The sequence below is a fragment of the Myotis daubentonii genome, chromosome 2, assembly GCF_963259705.1.
Source record: "Myotis daubentonii chromosome 2, mMyoDau2.1, whole genome shotgun sequence".
Classification (NCBI taxonomy): Eukaryota; Metazoa; Chordata; class Mammalia; order Chiroptera; family Vespertilionidae; genus Myotis; species Myotis daubentonii.
In genome coordinates, this window is record NC_081841.1 from 193,282,345 (window position 1) to 193,305,872 (window position 23,528).

General features: G+C 43.9%; 2 protein-coding genes across 10 annotated transcripts in view; both read right to left on the bottom strand.

Annotated features, from left to right (window-relative positions):
• Positions 1–4,862, bottom strand: part of ADPRHL1 (ADP-ribosylhydrolase like 1) — a 42,625-nt gene extending 37,763 nt beyond the window's left edge. The window contains exon 1 of one of the 3 annotated variants that reach the window (XM_059685178.1): positions 4,406–4,862. In XM_059685178.1, coding sequence (XP_059541161.1) covers positions 4,406–4,619 — 214 coding nt within the window. In that variant the 5' untranslated portion in view covers positions 4,620–4,862. The remainder of the gene's footprint in view (positions 1–4,405) is intronic. The other 2 variants (XM_059685180.1, XM_059685179.1) reach the window with 2 other exon arrangements.
• Positions 4,863–7,094: 2,232 nt separating this feature from the next.
• Positions 7,095–23,528, bottom strand: part of DCUN1D2 (defective in cullin neddylation 1 domain containing 2) — a 31,963-nt gene continuing 15,529 nt past the window's right edge. For 6 of the 7 annotated variants that reach the window (XM_059685189.1, XM_059685190.1, XM_059685195.1 and 3 more), the window contains 5 exons: positions 21,625–21,755; positions 15,496–15,540; positions 13,163–13,245; positions 11,846–11,942; positions 7,095–9,035 (listed from right to left, as the gene is read on the bottom strand). In XM_059685189.1, the coding sequence (XP_059541172.1) occupies positions 8,956–9,035; positions 11,846–11,942; positions 13,163–13,245; positions 15,496–15,540; positions 21,625–21,755 (436 nt within the window). In that variant the 3' untranslated portion in view covers positions 7,095–8,955. The remainder of the gene's footprint in view (positions 9,036–11,845; positions 11,943–13,162; positions 13,246–15,495; positions 15,541–21,624; positions 21,756–23,528) is intronic. The other variant, XM_059685188.1, reaches the window with a different exon arrangement.

The following is a 23,528-nucleotide window of genomic DNA, read 5'->3' on the forward strand; positions in this document are numbered from 1 at the left end:
CCCTGCCCATGCATCTCTTATAGCCCCCACAACTTTACCTGTGCTAAAACTGTGTTTCAGGCATGCGGGCTGCCATCAGGAGCCAGCTACTGCCCCTCCTCTCTTTGGGGGTGGATTTCCCATCTCTGGTGGCTGGTGCGTGGCAGGGGGGCGGAGCGGGGGGCGGGAGGGAGACCACCTCTCAACCTTCCTGGGCTCAGAGCAGGCAGTGAAGTGTCGTCGGCATGAAAACCCACGGCCCTTCCCCGGGTCCTCAAAGCCAGGGGCCCAGCTCAGAGGGCCAGCAAGATCAGAAGTGCACTTGGCAAAACAAAGCACTCCCTGGCCAGGACGAAGCCTCAGGCCGGGCAGTGGCCGTGCAGGTGGCACCCCGTACCCTAGAGGTGTGACCCTTTGGAGAAAGAGTGGCTCTGAGTCCTTGGTTGCCATTCTCCAATCTCTTAACAGCAAGGGGCGTCCCAGGAGCCCAGCCCACAGCTCCGACACTTGGCATTGCCCAGTCTTGAGTAGGGGACAGAGAAGATGCAGCCAGACCTTGGTTGGGGAGGAATGAGTTCTGCCGGTCACAACGCCACTAGAATAAATTAACCCCTGGCTCCAGTGCGAGCCACTGGAGCCAGCACTATCAGTTACAGACAGCGTTCGTAATTAACTCAATCCTGGATTAACTCAGTCCAGCGTTAATAAGCCTGGCCCTCCCAGAGTCCCCCAAAATAATTCCTTTTATTCTGGAATCACATACTTTTTAAAGGAAAAATAGTCCCTAAAAACAAAAGGGCAAGTAAAAGCCTTGGGCTGGTTTCAGGCTAGAATTTAAAGTAGAAACAGATTTTTTTTCAAAGCTGCAGAGCCTCAGACTCTCTCCCCTGAGTTTCTCCACTTTGTGAAAACATGGATCCTCAACTCATTTCTTCTCTCTCTTGCCCGCCCAGTCTCCTAAAAGACAAACCAGCTGATAACATCACCCGTAAGCCTCCCACCTGATCTCACGACAAAGACAAGTCACAATGCCAATATCAGGTTCCTCTGAAAGAAAAATGTCCACTTTTCAAAATGCTGTACTCAGGGAGACGTTGGTGGAGGAAGAGGAATCCAGAGCTGAGCCTGGACAGGCCTCATCTGCTCTGACTTGGGTCAGGCCCCATGTTCCCCTGCGGGCCATGGACCCACAGGTGGCACTTGCTGCTGTCCCCAGTGGGCTAATGACCCCGCCCCCCATTCTTCCTGCACCAACAGTGACAGGGCTCCTTGGCTTGGCCACGACCGTTGGAGCTGCTGACCCTCAGACGCATAAGACATTGTAAAAATACCAACAGTAATTAATTGCCATGAGTCACTTTCCCATATAACCTAAGCTGTCCCACTTAATCCTCACATAACCTATGACGAAGGTATTGCCGTCCGGAAGTAAGGCTCAGAGAGGGGAGGCGGGTTTCTGACCAGTGAGTGGTAGAGAACTGGGAGTGCCATGCTCCAGAGCCCCTGAAGCGGAGCCCCCGTCCCCGGGTGACGGGCCCACAAGGGAGCCTTTGGTAAACGCGTGTTGGGTGAGCTGTTTGCTCATAAGCTGTGAATTCTGGGTTGCCTACCTACCTTGTGGAGTATTAGCTACTTCCTGTATCTGGTCAGTATCTGCTTTCATTTAACACTGACCCTTGTAGAGACACACCCAAAAGGAGGACATCACACAGGCTGCACCTGACCTTCCTCATCCTGTTGACTCTATAGAGAGCAGTGGCTCCCCAGACCACACCGCTACATGGCTTATGGGCTTAAGGCACTTATCAGCGAAACTTAAGTCTGCCAAGACGCAGTTCCACTTTGTGAAAGTCTGCCTCTCTTCGGAAAACATGCTGAAAAACCACTGTTCACTGGGATCCTTGAAATACTTGCATGTCCAGTAACCTCAGGTGGTCGGGACAGTGCTTATCAAGAACTTAGGAGTTAGAGCAGTTTGCTTGGGTTCCAATCCCTGACCTGACGCTCACTCGAATGTGTAGCACTGTGTCAGCTATTTAACCTGTGTATCGGGTCCCTCACCTGTAAAACTGTAATAATAGCCCAGCTGGTGTGCTCAGTGGTTGAGCATCAACCTATAAACCAGGAGGGCATGGTTCGATTCCTGGTCAGGGCATATGTGTGGGGCGTGTAGGAGGCAGCTGATCGATGTTTCTCTCTCATCATTGAAGTTTCTCTCTCTCACTCCTTCTCCCTTCCTCTCTGAAATCAATAAAATTTTTTTTTTTTTTTTTTACCAAGGCAAGAGTTCCTTCTTTTTTACCACAGCATAGTATTACATTGTGTAGATGTACCACAGTTTTCTAATCTTGCCTTTTGCAACAGCATGGATGGAACTGGAGAGCATTATGCTAAGTGAAATAAGCCAGTCAGAGAAGGATAAATACCACATGATCTCACTCATTTGTGGATTATAGAGAACAACATAGACTGATGAACAGGGACAGATCCAAAGACAGAGAAACAGTAATCAGACTATCAAAAGTAGGGGAGGGAGGGGGTAAGGGGAAGAGATCAACCAAAGGACTTATATGCATGCATATAGGCCTAACCAATGGACACGGACAACAGGGGGATGAGAGCATGAGTGTGGGGGGGGGGAGGGAGGATAGGGGGTTAATGGGGGGATAAGGACACGTTTGTAATACCTTAACTAATAAAGAATTAAAAAAAATAAAAAATAAAAATGGATTTCTCAGTATCAGAAAAAAAATTTTTTTTAAATGAGCTGTTTGAAAACTCAATGTAAATGAAATTTCAACTTGGATTTCAACTGAAAAAAATATGTTTGCTTGGGTTTTTGGAGGAGAACAATTCAAGGCAGCAGACTTCTCTCGCATTTTGTCTCATGACCCCCCAGCCAGAGGGTGCTGCCATGTATAGCAACTCCCCACTTCCCACGCCTGGTGGCTGCGATCACATAGAGTGAACTCATCTTCCTCCTTAAAAGCAATGTCCCAAACACTCACAATCCTCTTCAATGCATACATTTCACGTGGAGGGCAAATTAGGTCCTATTTCTGCCAATAGGACTTGACCCCATCTAACCTCAGAGAGCAGGTGATGGTCAGAGGTGCCCCAATCTGTGCCAGGTACTGTACAGGACAGAGACACGTTGTGGATTCTGCTACTCACAAAAACTTACTGAAGCGCTCATGGAGATGAGGGCAAACATGAGAGGACGTGTGGACTGTGGACTGTGTGCATACAGCATCCGTCAGACACAAATGAAGGAAGCAAAGTGTAAGCGTATGGACCAGCTGCGTGCACCTGAAACAAGCCATGCTTTTGTTTTGAAAGCTATGCTCTCCAGCAGGTGCCTGGGGGTGGGCATGGCTGCTGGAATGCTACTGAGTACTGTAAAACACCAAGCCCATGGGATCTTCCTGAAAACAGGCAGGCAACATTTGGATGTCACAGCCGTGTAGACTCAGAAAGACACTTCACCATTTTCAACACGCGGTGACACTTTATCTTATCTATGGTGCTTGAGCTCTGCCCCTAGCTATTTAGGAACCGGTCACAAAGTAGATGGCATTCTTGTGCGATGACCACAGAACTAAATCGAGCGTGCTCACAGCAGCCCCACGGAGTGGTGAGGTGAGCTCATAAGTGAGATTTCATTGACTTAACAGTCACTCTCAGGTTTTAATTTTGCAGCGACATACTAATAACACAGGGTGTCAAAGAGCAAATCATGTGTAGAAAAATAGTGCTACATATTTATACGTTTATCTGAAATTCATATAAAAACATGTTGATCCTAAATCAACCTGTTTAAAGAATATTTCAATCAACTTTGTTTCCCCATTCCCCAAATTCAACCAATTTTATAGCATTTTCTTAGGACATACTTATTTATAAGCAACAATCCAAGCTAAGTCATATTTTGGTAGCTGGCATTTCAACCCTAGTTCAGTGGAATTTAGAAGTAGCCCCCAAACAATATTACCTTCATTTGTCCAAATTTCAAAACTGGCATCTTACTTTATATTCTTTTGAAATAAATTCAGAAGAAAACTTAATATCTGCAGTGAAAAGTTGAGCCCTCACCAGGAACAGCCCCAAAGTCAGATTTAATGGAATTTAATTCCAGAGACAGAGCTCAGCTTAGTAAACACTTTACAAATGAAAAGTCACTGTTTAAGACACCGACTCTGCAGATGAGCAGAGTGAAAGAATATTGCCATCCAAAAAGGCTGCACGAGAAACATGAGCTGTGGCACGTCCGATTTGCGGAGGGACCCTGGTGTATGTTAAATGGCCACTTTAGCAGTGGCACTGGGTGACACCATAGCCGATACGCCACATCGCCTCCAAAGCCCCAGTGCTTACCACAAGAGCTCGGGTTCACCGGACACACTGAGGGGCAGGGGCCGAGCCTTACCTGTGGTGAGGGCCCTGGCCGTCGCCAGGTGCATGATGGTGTTGTCACTCACAGGCCACTTCTCTGGTGAGAGCACCAGGTGGTCCAGCCCCCCGAGTTTCTGCAGGTCCTCCTGGATCTTTGTGCCTGAAGCACTGTTCTCCTTGCGGGCGTTTCTGTAACCGAGAGCGTCCCCGACACTGCCCAGCAGCATCGCAGCCTGAAATTTCTCCATTGCGGAGCAGCTCCTCTGTCCGCCCAGCTGCTGAGCACGTCCAGCCTCTGTTGCTTCGCGGCAGCGGCAGCCCTCAGTCCACCCCGCTGACCTCCGTTCTGGTCATTGTGTCACTGTCAAGAGCCTCCTCAAATGGCCAAGCACCGCTTTCCTGTCTGCAGGTGGCACCAATGAGAAAACCTTCCTGGACCCCGCAGCTCACAGCGCCTTCTGAAGAGCCACGTGAAGTGTCAGCTTCCTTCAGCGTCTGGACAGACACAAGCTCTTCCACAGAGGAGCCTGCGGCTTTCCCAGAGCATCTAGGCAGCGTCCAGGGCAACTCCCGACGCTCTCTCAAACGCAATGGCTTTCCAGTGTGAGTCTTTGCACAGCATCCTTGGAGAAATGCACTCATTTCTAAATGCTTTAAAGTGTAATTTACACACCGGGAAATTCTCTCATGTCCCGCGCACAGTCTGATGAGCTTGTGCAAAGGGACACTGCTGTGTGTCACACCACAGACCCGCTTTAGAACACCTCTGTCACCCCTAAGTCCCCGTTGCCCATCCGCTCCGTTCCCCCCATCGCACCCCCAGGCAACCACTTTCCTGCTTTCTGTCTCTATAGTTTTGCTTTTTCCAGAATTTTTAAGAGTTATGCATATGTAGCCTTTTGTGTCTGGTTTCTTTTACTTAGCATGATGGTGAGATTCATCCATCATGGTTCCATTTTGGGGAAAACTTTTTGGATTATAAAATTTGTTTCTGATAGAACACCGAAAAAAATGCGGAGGGTAAAGAACGAAGCATACCTGGCCCCAGGGGGAAGATTACGAAGTGCTCTCACAACTCAATGTTCAACAAGAGGCTCCAAATACCCAGGCTTCAGGTGGCAATGCATGTGAGCACAGAGCAGAGCCTTGGCGTGGCACCTGTGAGGGTGCCATCCATCGGCATCGGGTGCTTAAATAAACACCCTGCCCGTTCACAAGAACATTCAAAGATAGGAAGAGGCTGGCGGGGGGTGGGGGGGGGGTAGGTGGGAGCGGGGGAGGTAGATGGGATGTCTAAACCGGGGATCTTGAGTTGAAACAAGGCGTTAGGAAGCAGTCATCTCACTGTCCCAGGCCCTCGAGTGACTGCCCCCTCTGGGACCGTGCTTCCCCCTTGTCCGCAGGACCTGGGTGCACATCACACCAGAAGGGGGGGGGTAATCACACCTGGGCTTCAGAAACACATCTGCTAAAAATGGAATTTCTTTCAATAATAAGAGGATGCTAGGATGCACGTAAATGAACACACAGCACTGTAACAGCCCTTGTTAAAAATGAGGTTCTGGAACATGATTCCAGCTAGCACAGTTCTGAGAGATCCTGAAGCAAATAGTCCTTCAAAAGCCAGTACAGCCTTAACCGGTTTGGCTCAGTGAATAGAGCGTCGGCCTGCGGACTCAAGGGTCCCAGGTTCGATTCTGGTCGAGGGCATGTACCTTGGTTGCGGGCACATCCCCAGTGGGGGGTGTGCAGGAGGCAGCTGATTGATGTTTCTCTCTCATCGATGTTTCTAACTCTATCCCTCTCCCTTCCTCTCTGTAAAAAATCAATAAAATATATTTTAACAACAACAAAAAGCCAGTACAGACAACCTTGGATTTCTGGGTATGCAGATTCCTTATCTACCAGGACAAGACAGATGACAGCAGTCCTTTTTTAGACAACTCCCACTGTAGGTAGAACAGGACCATTGGGCAGGCACATGTATTGTTGAGGGCAGAGGTATAGTCTAGGGTGAGATTCATTTGCTAATTCTGAGGCAGTGGAAACCTTTATTGCAGATGCTAGAAGCAACTCCATACTATGTGGCCTGTGTCAGCAAATAGGAAGAGGTGAGATGAGTTCACTGAGTGGTTCGTGCAACGTTTACTGAGCCCTGACTGTGTGGATGCAGCAACTAACAGAAAAAACCAACTCTGCCTCCAAGGAGCCTGAAGTCTGCGATAGGCATATGACGCTTAAACTTTTACTGAGTTAAAATAACACAATGGCCGGCATCGTGCCACCAGGACAAAAAAAGAGATGACATCTATTCCAAAAATTCTTGGCAGGCACTGTATGAAGGCATTCATTATACTTATTAAACCTATTGTGCTTGGTTAATTTGTGTCTTTTCAATATATCTATAGCTTGCATTTCAGTGTATCCTGGTTATATAATTCCTATCAACTCAAGGGCTGTGTATTATGAGATCTGTAATTTTCCACATGAAAACCATATTAAGTGCCACGATGTGACACTTAAAAAAACCTAAATGACTGCAGCTGCCAATATTGGGACATGACCACCTAACTAGGGTGGCAGGCTGGGCACAGGGGGGAATGTCCCTGTCCCTGGGCTATGGAGGCGGCTTTCCTGTAGGTGGCCACCCATGACTGATGAAGAGGCTGACATCTAGTGGTGAGTACTGGAATAACCGAGGGTAGAATTAAAAGTACACCACACCAGAGAAAATAATTTATTTTAATGTTTCCAAAGTTCTTAGCAGTTTTGTGGCATGCATGACTTAAATGTATATCATAGGAGAAAAAGAAACCCACAGTTTTTTGAAGACCCTTAGTCCCATTACTAATGTTTTGATATCTACTGAGCCCATAGAACATTTTTCCTCATGTAACTTTAAACCTTAAGAATAAGTCTCTGAGCAGAACACTTACATGTCAAGAATGCATGAAGCCTGAAGGATGCTTTATATTTGCTGAGGTTTTTATTAAAGCTAGCTTTCATAATATAAAATAAATGCTCTCTTAGAATCACAGACTTACAGATAGAGCTGGCCTTGCTTTTTCTTTTATAGACATGAAAGTGGCAGCCTGGGAGAGGTAAAGTGACTTGCCTGGGCCCTGCACCTAGTCATGGGCCGGTGACCCCAGCTTAGCCTGTGGTCTCCAGGCCTCAGCCCCCTTTCCAATCCTCCACTGCCTGCTGCCCTCTTTGAAAGACTTCTATTCAAAAGTATACATAGTTCACATACAGTAAGTATACGCAAACCTTGTGTTGCACATGGGCACTTCCTAAAACACAGTGAATCACACTTTTGGAAGTCAAATCAAAATGACACATTTTAGGCACACTTTCTGTTTACAGGAAATCGGAGTGAATTTCCTGTGCGGAAATAACCCGACTTCACTTGTCTCCTAACCAGGTTGCGGGCAGGGCAGCGGGCACACGCGTGGCAGGAAGATCTTCTCAAATATGAGGTAGGGTCCACACCGTGATTTTTCAAACCTGCACACAGAACCCCCACCTATCCCTGGGCCGCGGGACGGTTCCCTCTGACAAGGCAAACACCAGGAAAAGCGGCGGGCAACGTGAGGCAAAGACAGACTGCAGCTCACAAATGAGATGAAGGTTTCTGGCTTGGTTTTGGGGTTTTTTGGACAATAATGTGTATGTTAGCTCCCAAATGTGTACAACCATAGGAAGGGCTGGAGAGTGGACATTATGGAGATTACAGATATGTGAAAGGAACTGACTCACTTGATTTTTAAATCTATAATTCATCATTCATAAAAGAAATATTCTTCATGGAAAACGTCTTTTTAAGTGTAATAAAATACATTTTTTTAAAAAAACATAGTTTACGAAACTTCTTAGGAAGTTCAAATGACATTATTAGAAGTAAAATAGACCTGCTGACTTGCAAGCTATTTAAAATAAAACTTCCTGGAATTATCACATACATGTGCCATTGCTTTGGAAACTAATGGTTATTAAAAACTATAAAATGATTTTCAGATGAACATCTAGAGAAAATTAAAACAAAAATAGATCTGATAAATCTAGATATTCGATAATTCTAAAAATATAAATCTTGAATTCCTGGCACCAAGTTTAAAAAAATGTTAGAATCCACAAGATCATTTCCTTCTGGGCACACACTTTAGCTTTGACTATATAAAAATATAACATCCTACCAAGGACCTAAGTACTTTTTTTAAGTGTAATTACAATATAATTCAGCGGAGTGTGGTAACTGCTGGTGTTCACCTGAAATCATGAATTATCAGCATGCTCTGCAGTCCTGCTAACAGGCTCTAGGTGCTTTTTCATAAATATAAAAATCATGCAGAAATCTCCTAAAGCAGCAGCGATGCGATCCATCTGCGGACATTCCACAGCAGCTCTCTCCTGAGGGTCTCCTACGGAGTCCAGGCTCAGCCACCGTTCCTTCAGGCAGAGTGAGATGCTCGTTCCAGTTCCATGGCTTCTGAAATCAGTGACATATGTGCACAGAAACTGACCAAAATGTCTCCTTGCAGGTGGCAGTTCGTCTAACAATCCCAATCCATGTTCATTTTCTGCCTAGAAAGGGCTGTGTTTGCCACCTGTGACCACGGGCCGTGCATATTCTACGAAATCATCTATAAGAACAGGCCATGCTCCTAAAAACAAACAGATTTTTTTAAAAATTTACATTTAGAGCAATATTTTTATTCAAAGCGCTGTTTTCATAATCTAACACTTACAGTTCAAAACCTCAAATGATTTTTAGTTTCCACAGCTTGTGCTTCACTTAACTGCTGAAGTCACCCACTTCTCTGCTTTAGCTGGACCAGGGCCGGCAGATACTGGTGTGCTCGTGTGGGCATGGCCCTCGCTAACGATGGCAGCACACAGGGCTATCTGGCCCGATGTTCCCACTGCAGCCTCACGGTTCTCAGCCTCTGCACCAGGCAGTCAGGACCAGGTGAGAGATGCAGCTGCTTTCCTCCACCAGGGATGCTGCATTCTTCCTGAGCCAGTACCTCACCCAATCCAAGTGGCCCCCTAAATGCCCAGGATACTCAGACACCACCCAATGGCCAGCCACATACTGACTACTTTACATTTTGGCTCCTTTTTATATAGACGTGCCCTATCTCACCCACCAGCAAAGGCTCCTGAAAGCTGGGCTTCTGTCTGAAGTCAACTACTCACCCACTGACGAGCTGCCTACTCTGCTAGGGAGGGAGTGGAGCTGAGGACAGAGACACAGACACTTGCCCTGGCAGCTACCACCAGGGTGGGGAGGAGGCTGTCCCAGAGCACGTCACCTCCTCACTGGGCACCGAGGAAGCAGCCAGTGGGTGGGGTGTGGAGAGAGCATTCCCTTCCAAATGCAACACATGCAGAGGCATTCACTGTTCCCAACAGAGTGCCCTGAAACACTGGGGCAGAGGCTGCTAGGTGTGAAGTTATGTTCATGTAGGGAAATGTAAGCGGACTCATCAAATAGCTCAAACAGCCTAACGACCTGAGGCCCCAAATGGGATTACGTCCCTGGAGCACATTTTCCAAACACCTGTCTGGTTCTAAATTCTGCCAGGGGCTCTTTGCACGCCCATATTTTAAATGGTTTAATTTAGAGAATTGTCTTCGTTATTAAATAAACATGAAATCCTGTTTTTCTTTTGTGTGATTATAAGATATAATGAAGTGGATATTATTATTTTCATCATCACCTCCATTTCAGCAATGGGGGAAAGCCAGGAGTCAACTGGGTCGTCTGACCCACTGTCTGTGTCATCATCATTGTCCTCTATTCTCGGGTTCACCTGACCCCAGTATCTATGTCACCATCACTGTCCTCTATTCTCGGGTTCACCTGACCCCAGTGTCTGTGTCACCATCACTGTCCTCTATTCTCGGGTTCACCTGACCCCAGTGTCTGTGTCACCATCACTGTCCTCTATTCTCGGGTTCACCTGACCCCAGTGTCTGTGTCACCGTCACTGTCCTCTATTCTCGGGTTCACCTAACCCCAGTGTCTGTGTCACCGTCACTGTCCTCTATTCTCAGGTTCACCTGACCCCAGTGTCTGTGTCACCGTCACTGTCCTCTATTCTCGGGTTCACCTGACCCCAGTGTCTGTGTCACCATCACTGTCCTCTATTCTCAGGTTCACCTGACCCCAGTGTCTATGTCACCATCACTGTCCTCTATTCTTGGGTTCACTTGACCCCAGTGTCTGTGTCACCATCACTGTCCTCTATTCTCGGGTTCACCTGACCCCAGTGTCTGTGTCACCGTCACTGTCCTCTATTCTCGGGTTCACCTGACCCCAGTGTCTGTGTCACCATCACTGTCCTCTATTCTCTGGTTCACCAGACCCCAGTGTCTGTGTCACCATCACTGTCCTCTATTCTCGGGTTCACCTGACCCCACTGTCTGTGTCACCATCACTGTCCTCTATTCTCGGGTTCACCTGACCCCAGTGTCTGTGTCACCATCACTGTCCTCTATTCTCGGGTTCACCTGACCCCAGTGTCTGTGTCACCATCACTGTCCTCTATTCTCGGGTTCACCTGACCCCAGTGTCTGTGTCACCATCACTGTCCTCTATTCTCGGGTTCACCTGACCCCAGTGTCTGTGTCACCATCACTGTCCTCTATTCTCGGGTTCACCTGACCCCAGTGTCTGTGTCACCATCACTGTCCTCTATTCTCGGGTTCACCTGACCCGTGTCTGTGTCACCATCACTGTCCTCTATTCTCGGGTTCACCTGACCCGTGTCTGTGTCACCATCACTGTCCTCTATTCTCGGGTTCACCTGACCCCAGTGTCTGTGTCACCATCACTGTCCTCTATTCTCGGGTTCACCTGACCCCAGTGCCTGTGTCACCATCACTGTCCTCTATTCTCGGGTTCACCTGACCCCAGTGTCTGTGTCACCATCACTGTCCTCTATTCTCGGGTTCACCTGACCCGTGTCTGTGTCACCATCACTGTCCTCTATTCTCGGGTTCACCTGACCCCAGTGTCTGTGTCACCATCACTGTCCTCTATTCTCGGGTTCACCTGACCCCAGTGTCTGTGTCACCATCACTGTCCTCTATTCTCGGGTTCACCTGACCCCAGTGTCTGTGTCACCATCACTGTCCTCTATTCTCGGGTTCACCTGACCCCAGTGTCTGTGTCACCATCACTGTCCTCTATTCTCGGGTTTGTCTGACCCACTGTCTATATCACCATCACTGTCCTCTATTCTAGGGTTCACCTGACCCCAGTGTCTGTGTCACCATCACTGTGCTCTATTCTCGGGTTTGTCTGACCCACTGTCTATATCACCATCACTGTCCTCTATTCTCGGGTTTGTCTGACTGCAGCGTCTGTGTCTCCATCGCCGTCCTGTGCTCTAGGGCAGGAGAAGTTAACATACATATCAGCATTTTTGGCAATCATCCAAAGTGCTACAACTTCAACTTCTCGTACCTTCTTCGTCATAGTTAGACATGTCATCTGCAATCATATTTCCAAAATCCAGCAGTAGATTCCAAGTGTCCCTTGGGATTGACCTTTTGTGATGTTCCTAATACGCAAGAGAAGAAAACCACCAGATTTAAGACAGACGTAACTCTCAGGTATGCGAGTGATCTCAGAACATAATTGGGTGAGGAGTAAATAGCATAAGAAAACCGTGTTTGAAATGTATCCAGCCTACTGCATGTAAATCTAGATTGAGTCGTTTTTGTTCTCTTCAGAGTAAATTGTATTCTATGCATTTATGCTCTGAGTTTTTACCTACTCTCCTGCTTATGGACACTGGCTGTTCCCAGTGTTGGTGTTAAAAAGATGTGAGAGCCGCTAGGCCGGTGTTGCTCAGTGGTTAAGTGTCGACCTATGAATGGAGGTCACGGTTTGATTCCTGGTCAGGGCACATGCCTGAGTTGTGGGCCCAATCCCCAGTGTGGGGTGTGCAGAAGGCAGCTGATCAAAGATTATCTCTCATCATTGATGTTTCTCTCCCCCCCTTCCTCTCCTAAATCAGTAAAAACATATATAAAAAGCTATTTTTTTAAAATATGGGTGCAGGTTCTCAGGGGAATGTCTGCAACTGAGCTTACTGGCCACAAAACGAGAAAATGTGACCTGTTGTTAAGTTGAATGTAGGCATTATCATGCTACTCCAAGGAGGGTCTTGAAATTCAACTGTTCTCAGTGGAGGGGCTTGTCCTCAGCCAGGTCAGGGCTCCTCTCACATCACAGATGGAGCTGACAAGGGAGATCTGGGCACATCTGGTATCACAATTGTCTGTTTTGGAGTCTGGATGAGTCCTTGTATTCCACACACTCAAACAGCCCAAAGCTACACCAGCTTCCCTTGTGTCACACTGAAAGGAGCCCTCTCACTAAGAGGCCCAGATGACTGGAATGTCGGCCTCCAGCATAGACGGGCTCTCTCTTAAAGGGGCCAACTATGCCCTCCTTCCCTGCTAGGCATCATAAAATACATCTTAAAATGGCACCAGACTATGACCCCACACAGTGGCAGGGTTCCCCTGGACGATACAATCCGGCATCTGAAACCCCAGCCCAAAAGGAGCAGTCCGGCCTGAAACTCGGGGGCTGCCGCACTCTACAGGTGGCAGAACTATGTGGCAGCCCGTCAGCGACCTGGGGATCCAGGCACAGGGCTCTGGTTTCACAATGCCCACATGCAATACTCTGGTGAGATAAAACGCACAGCCGCACCACCTGCTGACCCCGCTGCACACTGGCTCACACGGCAAGATGCAGGAGGGCACTTACCAATAAAAAGGTGTTCCACAGATCTAAAAACTTAAACCTTCCAGATAATACTAAATTCCAATATGCAACAGCCATTTCTAAATCTGGCAAGAAGAGAGAAAGAGCAGTTAGTAAATCCCAATTTCTTCTTCTATTGCACAAAAACAATCACTTCTTAGCACACTGATATTCACTTAACAAGAGTAGTCTTACCCAAGAGTAATACAAGGCTTAATCCTTACAGAAGTGTTCTTTTTAAAAAAATATGTTTTTATTGATATCAGAGAGGGAGAGAGAAAGATAAACATCAATGATGAGAGTGAATCACCGATCGGTTGCCTCCTGCATGCCCCCTACTAGGGATTGAGCCCTTAACTCGGGCATCTGCCCCAACCAGGAATCGAACCTTGATCTCCTGGTTCATAGGTCAATGATCAACCACTGAGCCACGCCACCTGGGACAAAAATGTTCTTGAAATTACGGTCAATCTAATTTATAATCTAATTTTGTAACTCTAGGCAAATATCTTCACAAAAAGAATCTGCATTTTATGTTATTTGAACATGTAAATAATTACCCCCTAATTAATAATTTTTGGAGACTCGTTTTCCTATGCATAGGGCTTTCTTTAACCCTTTGAGTGCCAACCAATATCCTAGGAACTATGCTAAAATTGCCAAGGCATTTTTGCTGATTTTACAGCAGTTTAGGAAAAAAATTATGAATCGCAAATAAATGAAGTTACATATTCAAAAACTTAAGGGAACCTTTACTGCATTTGTTTTCATCTTTGACATATATTGTTTGCTGATTGTATCATAAAATACTAGTAGAAAAAAAATTTTGAACAAAACATATAATGTTAAAATAGAGGGACACCCTTCTCCAATATCTTCCACAAAATCGTCATCTTCACAGCAAGAATTGACATATTTAGTAATATCATCATCACTAATAAAAGCAGACTTAGAACTGGACACCATTTCGAAGCATTAGGGCTACAAAATCTGAGTAAACTTCATAAAAATTGTAGTACCTGTAAAAAATTAGGCAGATAAATGCCAGTGGTCAATTTTAGAACTACAAACAATTGGCATCATAAGTAATCTACACTTAGGTGCTATCTGTCAATAAAGAGTGAACTACTAGCATCTAACAGTGACACTGCAGGAGGACCGTGATAGTGCTCCTGGCACTTTTGATGAAAGACAGGAGGAGCGCGATTGCGCTCCCTGGCACTAGAAGGGTTAAACCTGAGCTAACCTGGATACTATTAATGCATATGGTGTTTTTTAAGTAGGCCAATGTGCTTTCTAAGTGATGAACTACAAGCTAAACAACTTGTTCAGAAAGAAAGTGACAATGTTTTTCAAACTGACTTGCCTTGCTACTATAAAAATTAAAACAGAATCTGACTCCAAAGCAAATCATACAAGCTTCGTAAGGACTTTGAATTTCTCAAGACATAGTCAAGACAAATAAGCAGGTTTAGGGAAAAGCACTTTCACTGATGTAAGGAGAGTTAAAAATCTAGATGGCTAATAATCAAAGTCAATGTCCTCATTTACCCTCCACTGGAAGGTAGTGATTATTTCACCACATCTATACAATACTATGTTGTAGAGCTCAATCTTAAGATGGTATCTTGATGTAATATGAATGCTGGGTTTTAGGGCTGTGTTATATTATCCCTAATCCATAATTTTTGGAAGACTTGAGATTCATCCTCTGCTCACCAGAAGTTTAATATCTTTACTTTTTATATGCTTGACATAGAAAGTACATAAAGAGGCCAAGAAGTTTACTTCTTAAAAACTGATAACCTTTAATCATGTTGAATAGTGCTCACCACTTTTAGATAGTAAAAGAACAATTATAATGAAATAATTTCCTAATTATATATTTATGTTTGTATGTCAGATAAAACTAATGTGAAGAGCAGGTGAATCAACATTTAAGATAACATTTTAAATGCAAAATACTAAAAGATTTTCACTTAAATCTTGTTTGGTCCCACTTGGACAAAAATGATTAAAGTTCCAGCTCTAAACTGAGATTTCCAGGATAGCTCATTATTAAAAAGAGATGTATGAACAGCAATCAACCTGAAATAACATGCCCATATTTCCTATGTGTTTGGAGTCTATGATATACTTTCTCAGTCTTAAATACCCTGGAGTCTTAATCAGAAAGAAATAAATGGTCAGAAAATGTCAAGGAACCAATAGCATGGAAAGGCTCACTGAACCTTACCTATGGGGCCCGCAGTATAATGCTAAGATGGTTAGTCTTGTCCAGCTAAGTCTACATCCTTATCACTTAGGAAGAACATTTATTGAAATCTATACTCAACTCATCTTAATGATGAAAAGTCTCACACTGAGAAATGGAGGTAAACCTGGGGAGGAAAGAAAAATAATTTTATGGCAGACATTTAATCTGGTTACTTCTAGATTAGTTTGGTCCTAGAAATCTCTTGTAAAGTTTCTGATTTGTATGTTTGTAAACCACATAACCAAAGGAAACGTATGCATTTTCAATATTTACCAGTAGTATTGCCTATGTAAAAATGTTTAATATTATCCTAATGAACTTAGCTATTAGGAAGAAAACAACAAAACTCAAAATGATAAAACTCGAGAGCTGAAATCAAGAACAACAGCTACTCCAGTGGCTATAAAAATAATTTTTATAGTAGCTAGATTCTTACCAATAACCTCTGAAAAGTCTCATCTCCTGAGTAGAAAATGTTTAGATGGAGATTTTACTATTTTAAATCTATGTTTGTGATGCTCCATTTAGAATTAGATAATAAAAATGATCCTTCTCTCAAGAAAAAGATCTTTGAGCAGATATAAAAATTAGCTAATCATGGGACTATTCCTTAAAAAAAAAAATCAAGATTTCTCAAAGCCAAATAATTCCAGACTCTAGACAGTATGAAACTATGCTAAGCTTCTTACATTAAAACTAAGAGTCAATAATAATAATCTTCTTTACTATGTTATCAGTTAAGTACATGCTAAAGAATAATCATACATAAAACAATACAGTACTCATAATCTTAACACATACACATAAAGAGACACACAAACATGAAGGAAATGAAGGATAAATCACTTTTTATTACTCTTTTCCACTGATGTCCATGCTTTTTCTAAAAACTACAGGAACACCTGTATCAATCTCTTTAATTTATACTGAATCTGTTAGGAAGCAGACCTTATAATATACTTTGGAAATCATAAAATAAATTGTTCTGTTTAGGGTGTGTAGTCATAAAATTATTTGTCTTGCTTTATTTCTTTTTTAAAAAATCCTTCAAAGCCTTCTAAAATAGAGAATGTAATATATTTGAAATGTTCAAATAATTTAATCATTTCCTGAAGAGGCTATTCTTTTCTTTAACACAATTTCATATTCTCTTTCTTTTTTTTTTTTTAATTCCTCACCAGAGGATATTTTTCCATTGATTTTTAGAGAGAGTGGGACAGGGAAAGACAGAGAGAAATACTGATGTGAAAGAAACACATTGATTGGTTGCCTCCTGCACATGCCCTGACCAGGGCCAGGCTGGGGAGGAGCCTGCAACGGAGGTACATGCCCTTGACTGGAATTGAACGCAGGACCCCTTGGTCCACAGGCCATTGCTTTATCCTCTGAGCCAAATCGGCTAGGGCAGTGGTTCTCAACCTTCCTAATGCCGCGGCCCTTTAATACAGTTCCTCATGTTGTGGTGACCCCCAACCATAAAATTATTTTCGTTGCTACTTCATAACTGTAATTTTGCTACTGTTATGAATCGTAATGTAAATATCTGATATGCAGGATGTATTTTCATTGTTACAAATTGAACATAATTAAAGCATAGTGATTAATCACAAAAACAATATGTAAGTATATATGTGTTTTCCGATGGTCTTAGGCGACCCCTGTGAAACGATAGTTCGACCCCCAAAGGGGTCGCGACCCACAGGTTGAGAACCTCTGGGCTAGGGCCATATTCTCTTAATTAGCCTCATAAAGTAAAGAAACAAAACCAGTAACTGTTCTAATTCTCTAGTGAATTATTATTTTTTAAATCCTCACCCGGGAGGAAGGCTATGTTTCCCATTGATTTTTAGAGAGTGGAGGAAGGGGGAGGGAGAGGGGGAGGGAGAGGGGGAGGGAGAGGGGGAGGAGAGGAGAGGAATGGAGAGGAAAGAGGGAGAGAAACATCAAAGTGAGAGAGATACATCAATTGGTTGCCTCCCACACTGGCCTGACCAGGGGTGGGGATCAAAACTGCAAACCAGGTATGTGCCCTTGACTGGGAATCGAACCCTTGACCCTCCAGTGTGCAGGCCAATGCTTTAACCACTGACCAACACCGGTCAGGGCACTAGTGAATGATTTTGATAAACATTTTATTGAAGTGCTTATAGATATAAAATAAATTAAAAATAATTATTTTTTCTTAGTAAAGGAATTACAGGATAAATTATAAATATTACCTTTTTTTGCTTCCTGATGTTAAGGAAAATATACTTTATAAAAATAGAGGCTAACAATAGGCTCTGTATTATAAAAATATTTCAAAACATCCTTTACCTTAATACTGAATTTCTTTGAAATATTCATGGAGAAAGAAAATAAACTTTTAAACTTTGAATCAGGAAATTAATTTAGACTCTAATTTACAACCTCTCAGAAATCACTATGGAATTCAGAATGTATACAGAACGTGGTAACTACTAATGGAACTGATAACATAGGATTTCCAGGGCTGGGCCTTAAGAGATGCGATCTGCTTCAGTGGCAGCCACCCAATCCTTGCTGCAGTGGAAATGACAGCTAAGGTACACTTCCTCCAGGCATTTATAAGATTCCTGAAAAAAATAAACTTTAAGGGTGAAAAGAATGGAGCTACAATCTATAATAATAAAAGTGTAATGTGCTAATTAAACTGGACGTCCTTCCAGATGAAGCCGGGGCTGTGAGGGAAGCCTGGGTCCCAGGTGCCTGCCGGCAGCCAGAGGGAAACCCAGGTCCTGGGTGCCAAAGGGAAGCCAGTGCCGGCAGCTGGGGGAAGGCCTACTTTTGCACGAATTTCATGCATCGGGCCTCTAGTAGAGCAAATAAAAGAATAAAGCTGAGGTTGGAAGTGTCATCAGCTGGCTAGGCCTATGAGTGCAGAGTGAGTTACTTTTAGATGGGGGAGAAGCAGGGAAGTCAGGAATTGAACTTGGCACCTGGTCTCCTAATTATTCTGTCACCAAGAGAGCACAGCTCATAGGCTGATGTCTTCATAACCACACCACATACAAAGCAAGATGAGGCTCTTAACAACTGACCGTTATAGCTACTTTGACCAAAGTCACACCATCTCCTAACTAGACTAACACTCAAGCCTTGTAATCTGGCCTGACCACCAGGTGACACATCCTCAGTCAGGACTGCAGCTCGCACACCAGGTGACATGTCCTCAGTCAGGACTGCAGCTTGCACACCAGGTGACATGTCCTCAGTCAGGACTGCAGCTCGCACAGCAGGTGACATGTCCTCAGTCAGGACTGCAGCTCGCACAGCAGGTGACATGTCCTAGTCTGGACTGCAGCTCGCACACCAGGTGACATGTCCTAGTCTGGACTGCAGCTCACACACCAGGTGACCGACCTCAGTCAGGACTTCACACACACCAGGTGACATGTCCTCAGTCAGCACACGCTGCAGCAGCTTTCTGAGAGAGCAAGAAACCTCCTCCTGTCCACACACAGGAGGAAATGAGCAGCACATCATTTCTAAATGGCTCCAGCCCTGGTATAAGCAGATGGGGCAACACTGCATGAGGAAATCACTGTGCTCTTTGGCAATGTCTGTGGCTTTTAAAAGTTGAGGTGAAGTCATTTATGCTAAAACAGAACTGTGGACATTTTAGGAGATTTAGAACTGTAATATGCTCATACAATATATATGCATAGTATAAAACAAGTAAATTGAACCCAAATAATATCAAATGCAAGATGCAGGTAGAATGGGAAATGCCTTGGCACAGAGGGTGGCTACAGCGGAGACCTGGAGTGTTTGGAGAATGCGAGGAGACTGGTGGGAAAAAGCCCCAGAAGGCAGACAGTACCGGGGCATGACCAGAGGGGATGTATAGGCCAAGAGGGGATGCACCGGCCAAGACAGACCTGACCCTACTTTGATCATCCAACTTTTCCCTGTTGGGCCCATGACAGTGAGACGGTGAGGAGGGATGCTGTGCTGCTGCTCTCCTGTACTGCAGACTCCCTGTGCACCCCAACCTGGTTCTCTGGCTGTCAGCCCACATCAGGCAGCCCATCAGGCAGGTGTGAACAATAATTCCTTAGTGCCCCTTCCTGCTGAGACACAGTTCTTAGTGCCCCTTCCTCCTCAGAGACACAGTCCTTAGTGCCCCTTCCTGCTGAGACACAGTCCTTAGTGCCCCTTCCTGCTGAGACACAGACCTTAGTGCCCCTTCCTGCTGAGGCACAGTCCTTAGTGCCCCTTCCTGCTGAGGCACAGTCCTTAGTGCCCCTTCCTGCTGAGGCACAGTCCTTAGTGCCCCTTCCTGCCCATCTCCCTGATCTAACACAGAAGTGCCTGCTGCCTCAATCTGCACCTGCCCTATATCTGTTGCTAGAAGGAAAGAACGTCAGACAGAGTATGAATGTCTACTATACGCACACCTGCAAACATTCATGAGTGAAAATCAGGACCTGAGACCAAATGCTTACAATCAATTTTAGTCCCTTTCTGGTTTTCTACCTAATTTTTGTCATCTCATAATAATGCTTTTATTTATAAAAACTTTTCTTAAAAATGTACTTTCTAATATACCAGCCTAATCCCTATATAATTTTCCCTTTCAAACTTATAAGAGTTTTAATGAATGAGACATAAATAAGTCTGTTACATTAGGCAACAAAATGTAGGTCAATATAGATTTATTTTTATAAAGAGAAAAGACAAAAATAAACTATATAGTACTTAGGGGCCAAACAAATGAAAATAAGCAGAATTGCCCTGGCCGGTTTGGCTCAGTTGGATTCAGCCCTCGAAGAGTCCCGGGTTTGATTCCGGTCAAGGCCCCACACCTTGGTTGCACGTTCTATCCCTGGCCCCTGTCGGGCAAGTACCAGAAACAACCAATTGATGTGTGTCTCTCTCACATCAATGTTTCTCTCTCTCGATCTCTTCCCCTCCCTTCCACTCTCTCTAAAAATCAATGGGACACATATCCTCAGGTAAGGATTAACAAACAAAGAAAAGAAAAAAAAGAAAGAAAATAAGCAGAATAAAACCTTCAAATAAACAAAAAATTAAACTAAACTTTTAAGTTAAAAAATTTCCGAATGTACCATACACAGTAATAACACAAGTTATAACAAAATCATACACCTCTGAAAGATTTTGCAGGTTCGGTTCCAGACCACCACGATATAGCCAATATCACAATAAAGCGAGTAACACAAATTTTTTGGTTTTCTAGTGCATATGAAATTTAAGTTTACAGTATACTATATACTACACTACAGCATACTATAATACACGTTTACAGTATACTACAGCATACTATAATACACGTTTACAGTATACTACAGCATACTATAATACACGTTTACAGTATACTACAGCATACTATAATACACGTTTACAGTATACTACAGCATACTATAATACACGTTTACAGTATACTACAGCATACTATAATACACGTTTACAGTATACTACAGTATACTATAATACACGTTTACAGTATACTACAGTATACTATAATACACGTTTACAGTATACTACAGTATATTATAATACACGTTTACAGTATACTACAGTACACTATTAAGTGTGCAATAGTATGCTTCCTCAAAACAATGTACACACCTTAGTTTAAAAATACTTTATTGCTACAAAATGCTAATCAACATCTGAGCCTTCAGAGTCATAATCACTTTGCTGGTGGAGGGTCCTGCCTCAATGTTACTAAAAATACAGTATCTGTGAAGTACAACAAAACGAGGTGGGCCTGTACTAAAGCAATCCAATGCACATCAGAATTGGTTTCAAGTAAGTTAGTTTAAATATCCAGACCGGGACAAGACTGATGTTACCTGGAAATCTTAGAAACACCATAGGCAGGATCACACACCTGGCCAGTACAAACGTGCCCACTGTTGACATTAATTACTGACCTCTGTAACTCATTAGTCAATTAGATATCAATATGAGAGAACACAGAGCATTTGCAAATTCATTTACATTTTAAAATTTAAACCCAGAATTGGAGAGTAATATCGGTCGAGGTATTCAAGTATATGGTACTACAAACTGGTCTAGCTGCACATGGAACAAAGCAATGGAAAGGGGAAAAAACGCAAAGAGAGATAACAACATGACAGCAGGCAGGACTGAAATCTTGTTGATCATGTTCACGTAGTCTCAAGATGTGGCTTTTTACTAATTTGGATTTTATACTCACCTAAACCTTTTTGCCCAGGGTTCTTAGCAAAGGTAAAAGTAAACTGATAGAAATCCTTAAACTTCACTGTGTCCTTAAGCTCTTGCTCCAATCTTGGTAGGAGAGCTTTCAGCTTTTCTGTGCTGTCACACCTGTGGGGGGGGGGGAGAGAGAGAGAGAGAGAGAGAGAGAGAGAGAGAGAGAGAGAGAGAGAGAGAGAGAAGAAAGAGAACGAGAGCGCTTTGTTAGGGGAGGAGACAGGTCTCCCCAATCTCCAGCAGTTCCCAGCCTCACTGTGATGTGGGGTAGCCTGAGGCTTGGGTCAAAGCAGGGTGGGTAGGTGGAATTCTCATGGGCCTCTTTCTCTAGCTAAAAAGCCTTAAAAAGCCTTGAAATGCTCTAAAACTCATTGTGGTGATGACTGCACAGCGCTTTGAATACACCAAAACCACTGTAAATGGGTGAATTGTACGGCATGTGAATGATGTCTTAATAAAGCTGTCATTAAAAGAAAAAATACAAAATTGCTTGCCCTCCTCCGTGTAAACTGTAACAGGAACATGGTTTAACTCTGCAGCTTCAATCACAGAGGCCAATGCCCTGAGATGACAGAGTGACAAACCCACTTTCTCCCAGCCCATACCACTGTTACCACTATACTGTCCCTACATAAGGAAAATAAACCTGTGGCACTTTAGCTACTGTATCGAGGGGTTTCTTCACTATAGTGGGTTAGATTTAAAATATCCAAGTATAACGAAACACAACTCAATTGTTTTAAAATTGAATTTGTCTTCCAAAGTCAATAACCTTTAAGCTATTAAAAAGCCTTTAAAGCAGAATCTAGAATAGCAAAACATAAAATTTCTCGTTTTTATCTTGATTGCACAGCAAGGAAGAGAACAAAAGCAACACTTCATTTATCCACACACCCAAGTAGAGCGGGGCTGAGGAAAGACAACTGAGCAAGTCCTGGAGAGGCCGGAACTATCCAGACCAGCAAGTCCATGAATAAATACACTCAGAGGCACAAATGCACAGCTCCAAGGGCTGTCCTGGGTGCTGCGGACAGCCCCCAGCCCCGCCCCCAGCCAATGGGGAACCAGCAGGCAGCAGCACCTGGGTGTGGCTGTGTGCCCTTCCCCATTACAACCCCTTTCCTCCACGTGGCCACTTCCTCGCTCTTCTTTATGCCTCCATCACTCCAACAAGCACTCCTTGGCAGTGTGTTAGTTATCCCTGCTTCTGAACTTTTTAAATGGGAACTCATGGTAAGTATTATTTTGTCTTTGGCTTTCTGTGCCAACATTATGTTTGTGAGGCTCATTATGCTGACAGTGTGGCTGGGGTTGGTTCATTTTCATTGTCATATAGCATTCCATTAAATTCCTATTTTATAATTTATATATTCTACTGATGATAAATATTTTAGCTGCTTCTAGTTTTCTGGTTACAAAGAATGTTTAAATGTTCTGTACATGTGTCCTGGCACACATATGCATGTGTTATGTTAGACACACCCAAGAGTAGAACAGCTGGGTTCATAGGGTCTGTGCACCTTCAGTTTAATAAGTAATGTCAAACAGTTTTCCAATGTGACCATCCCATTTCACACTCCACCAGCAGTACACTAGAGTTCCTGTTGCCTCACATTTTCACTAATATTTATGACTGTCTTATTTTAGCCACTCTAAAGAGTGGGTTGTGAGGTTCTATTTCATTGCAGTTTTAATTTGCACTTCCCCAATGAATGAGATTGAGCACATTCTTGTATTTTTCACTGATCATTTGGAAATTCTCTTTTGTGAAGTGCCTGTTCAAGTCTGTTGCCCATTTTCAATTAGGCTATCCTTATCTTACTGTTTTATAGGAGATTTTTATATATCAGAGATACAAGCCTTTGTCAGTTAAGTATTTTCAAAGTA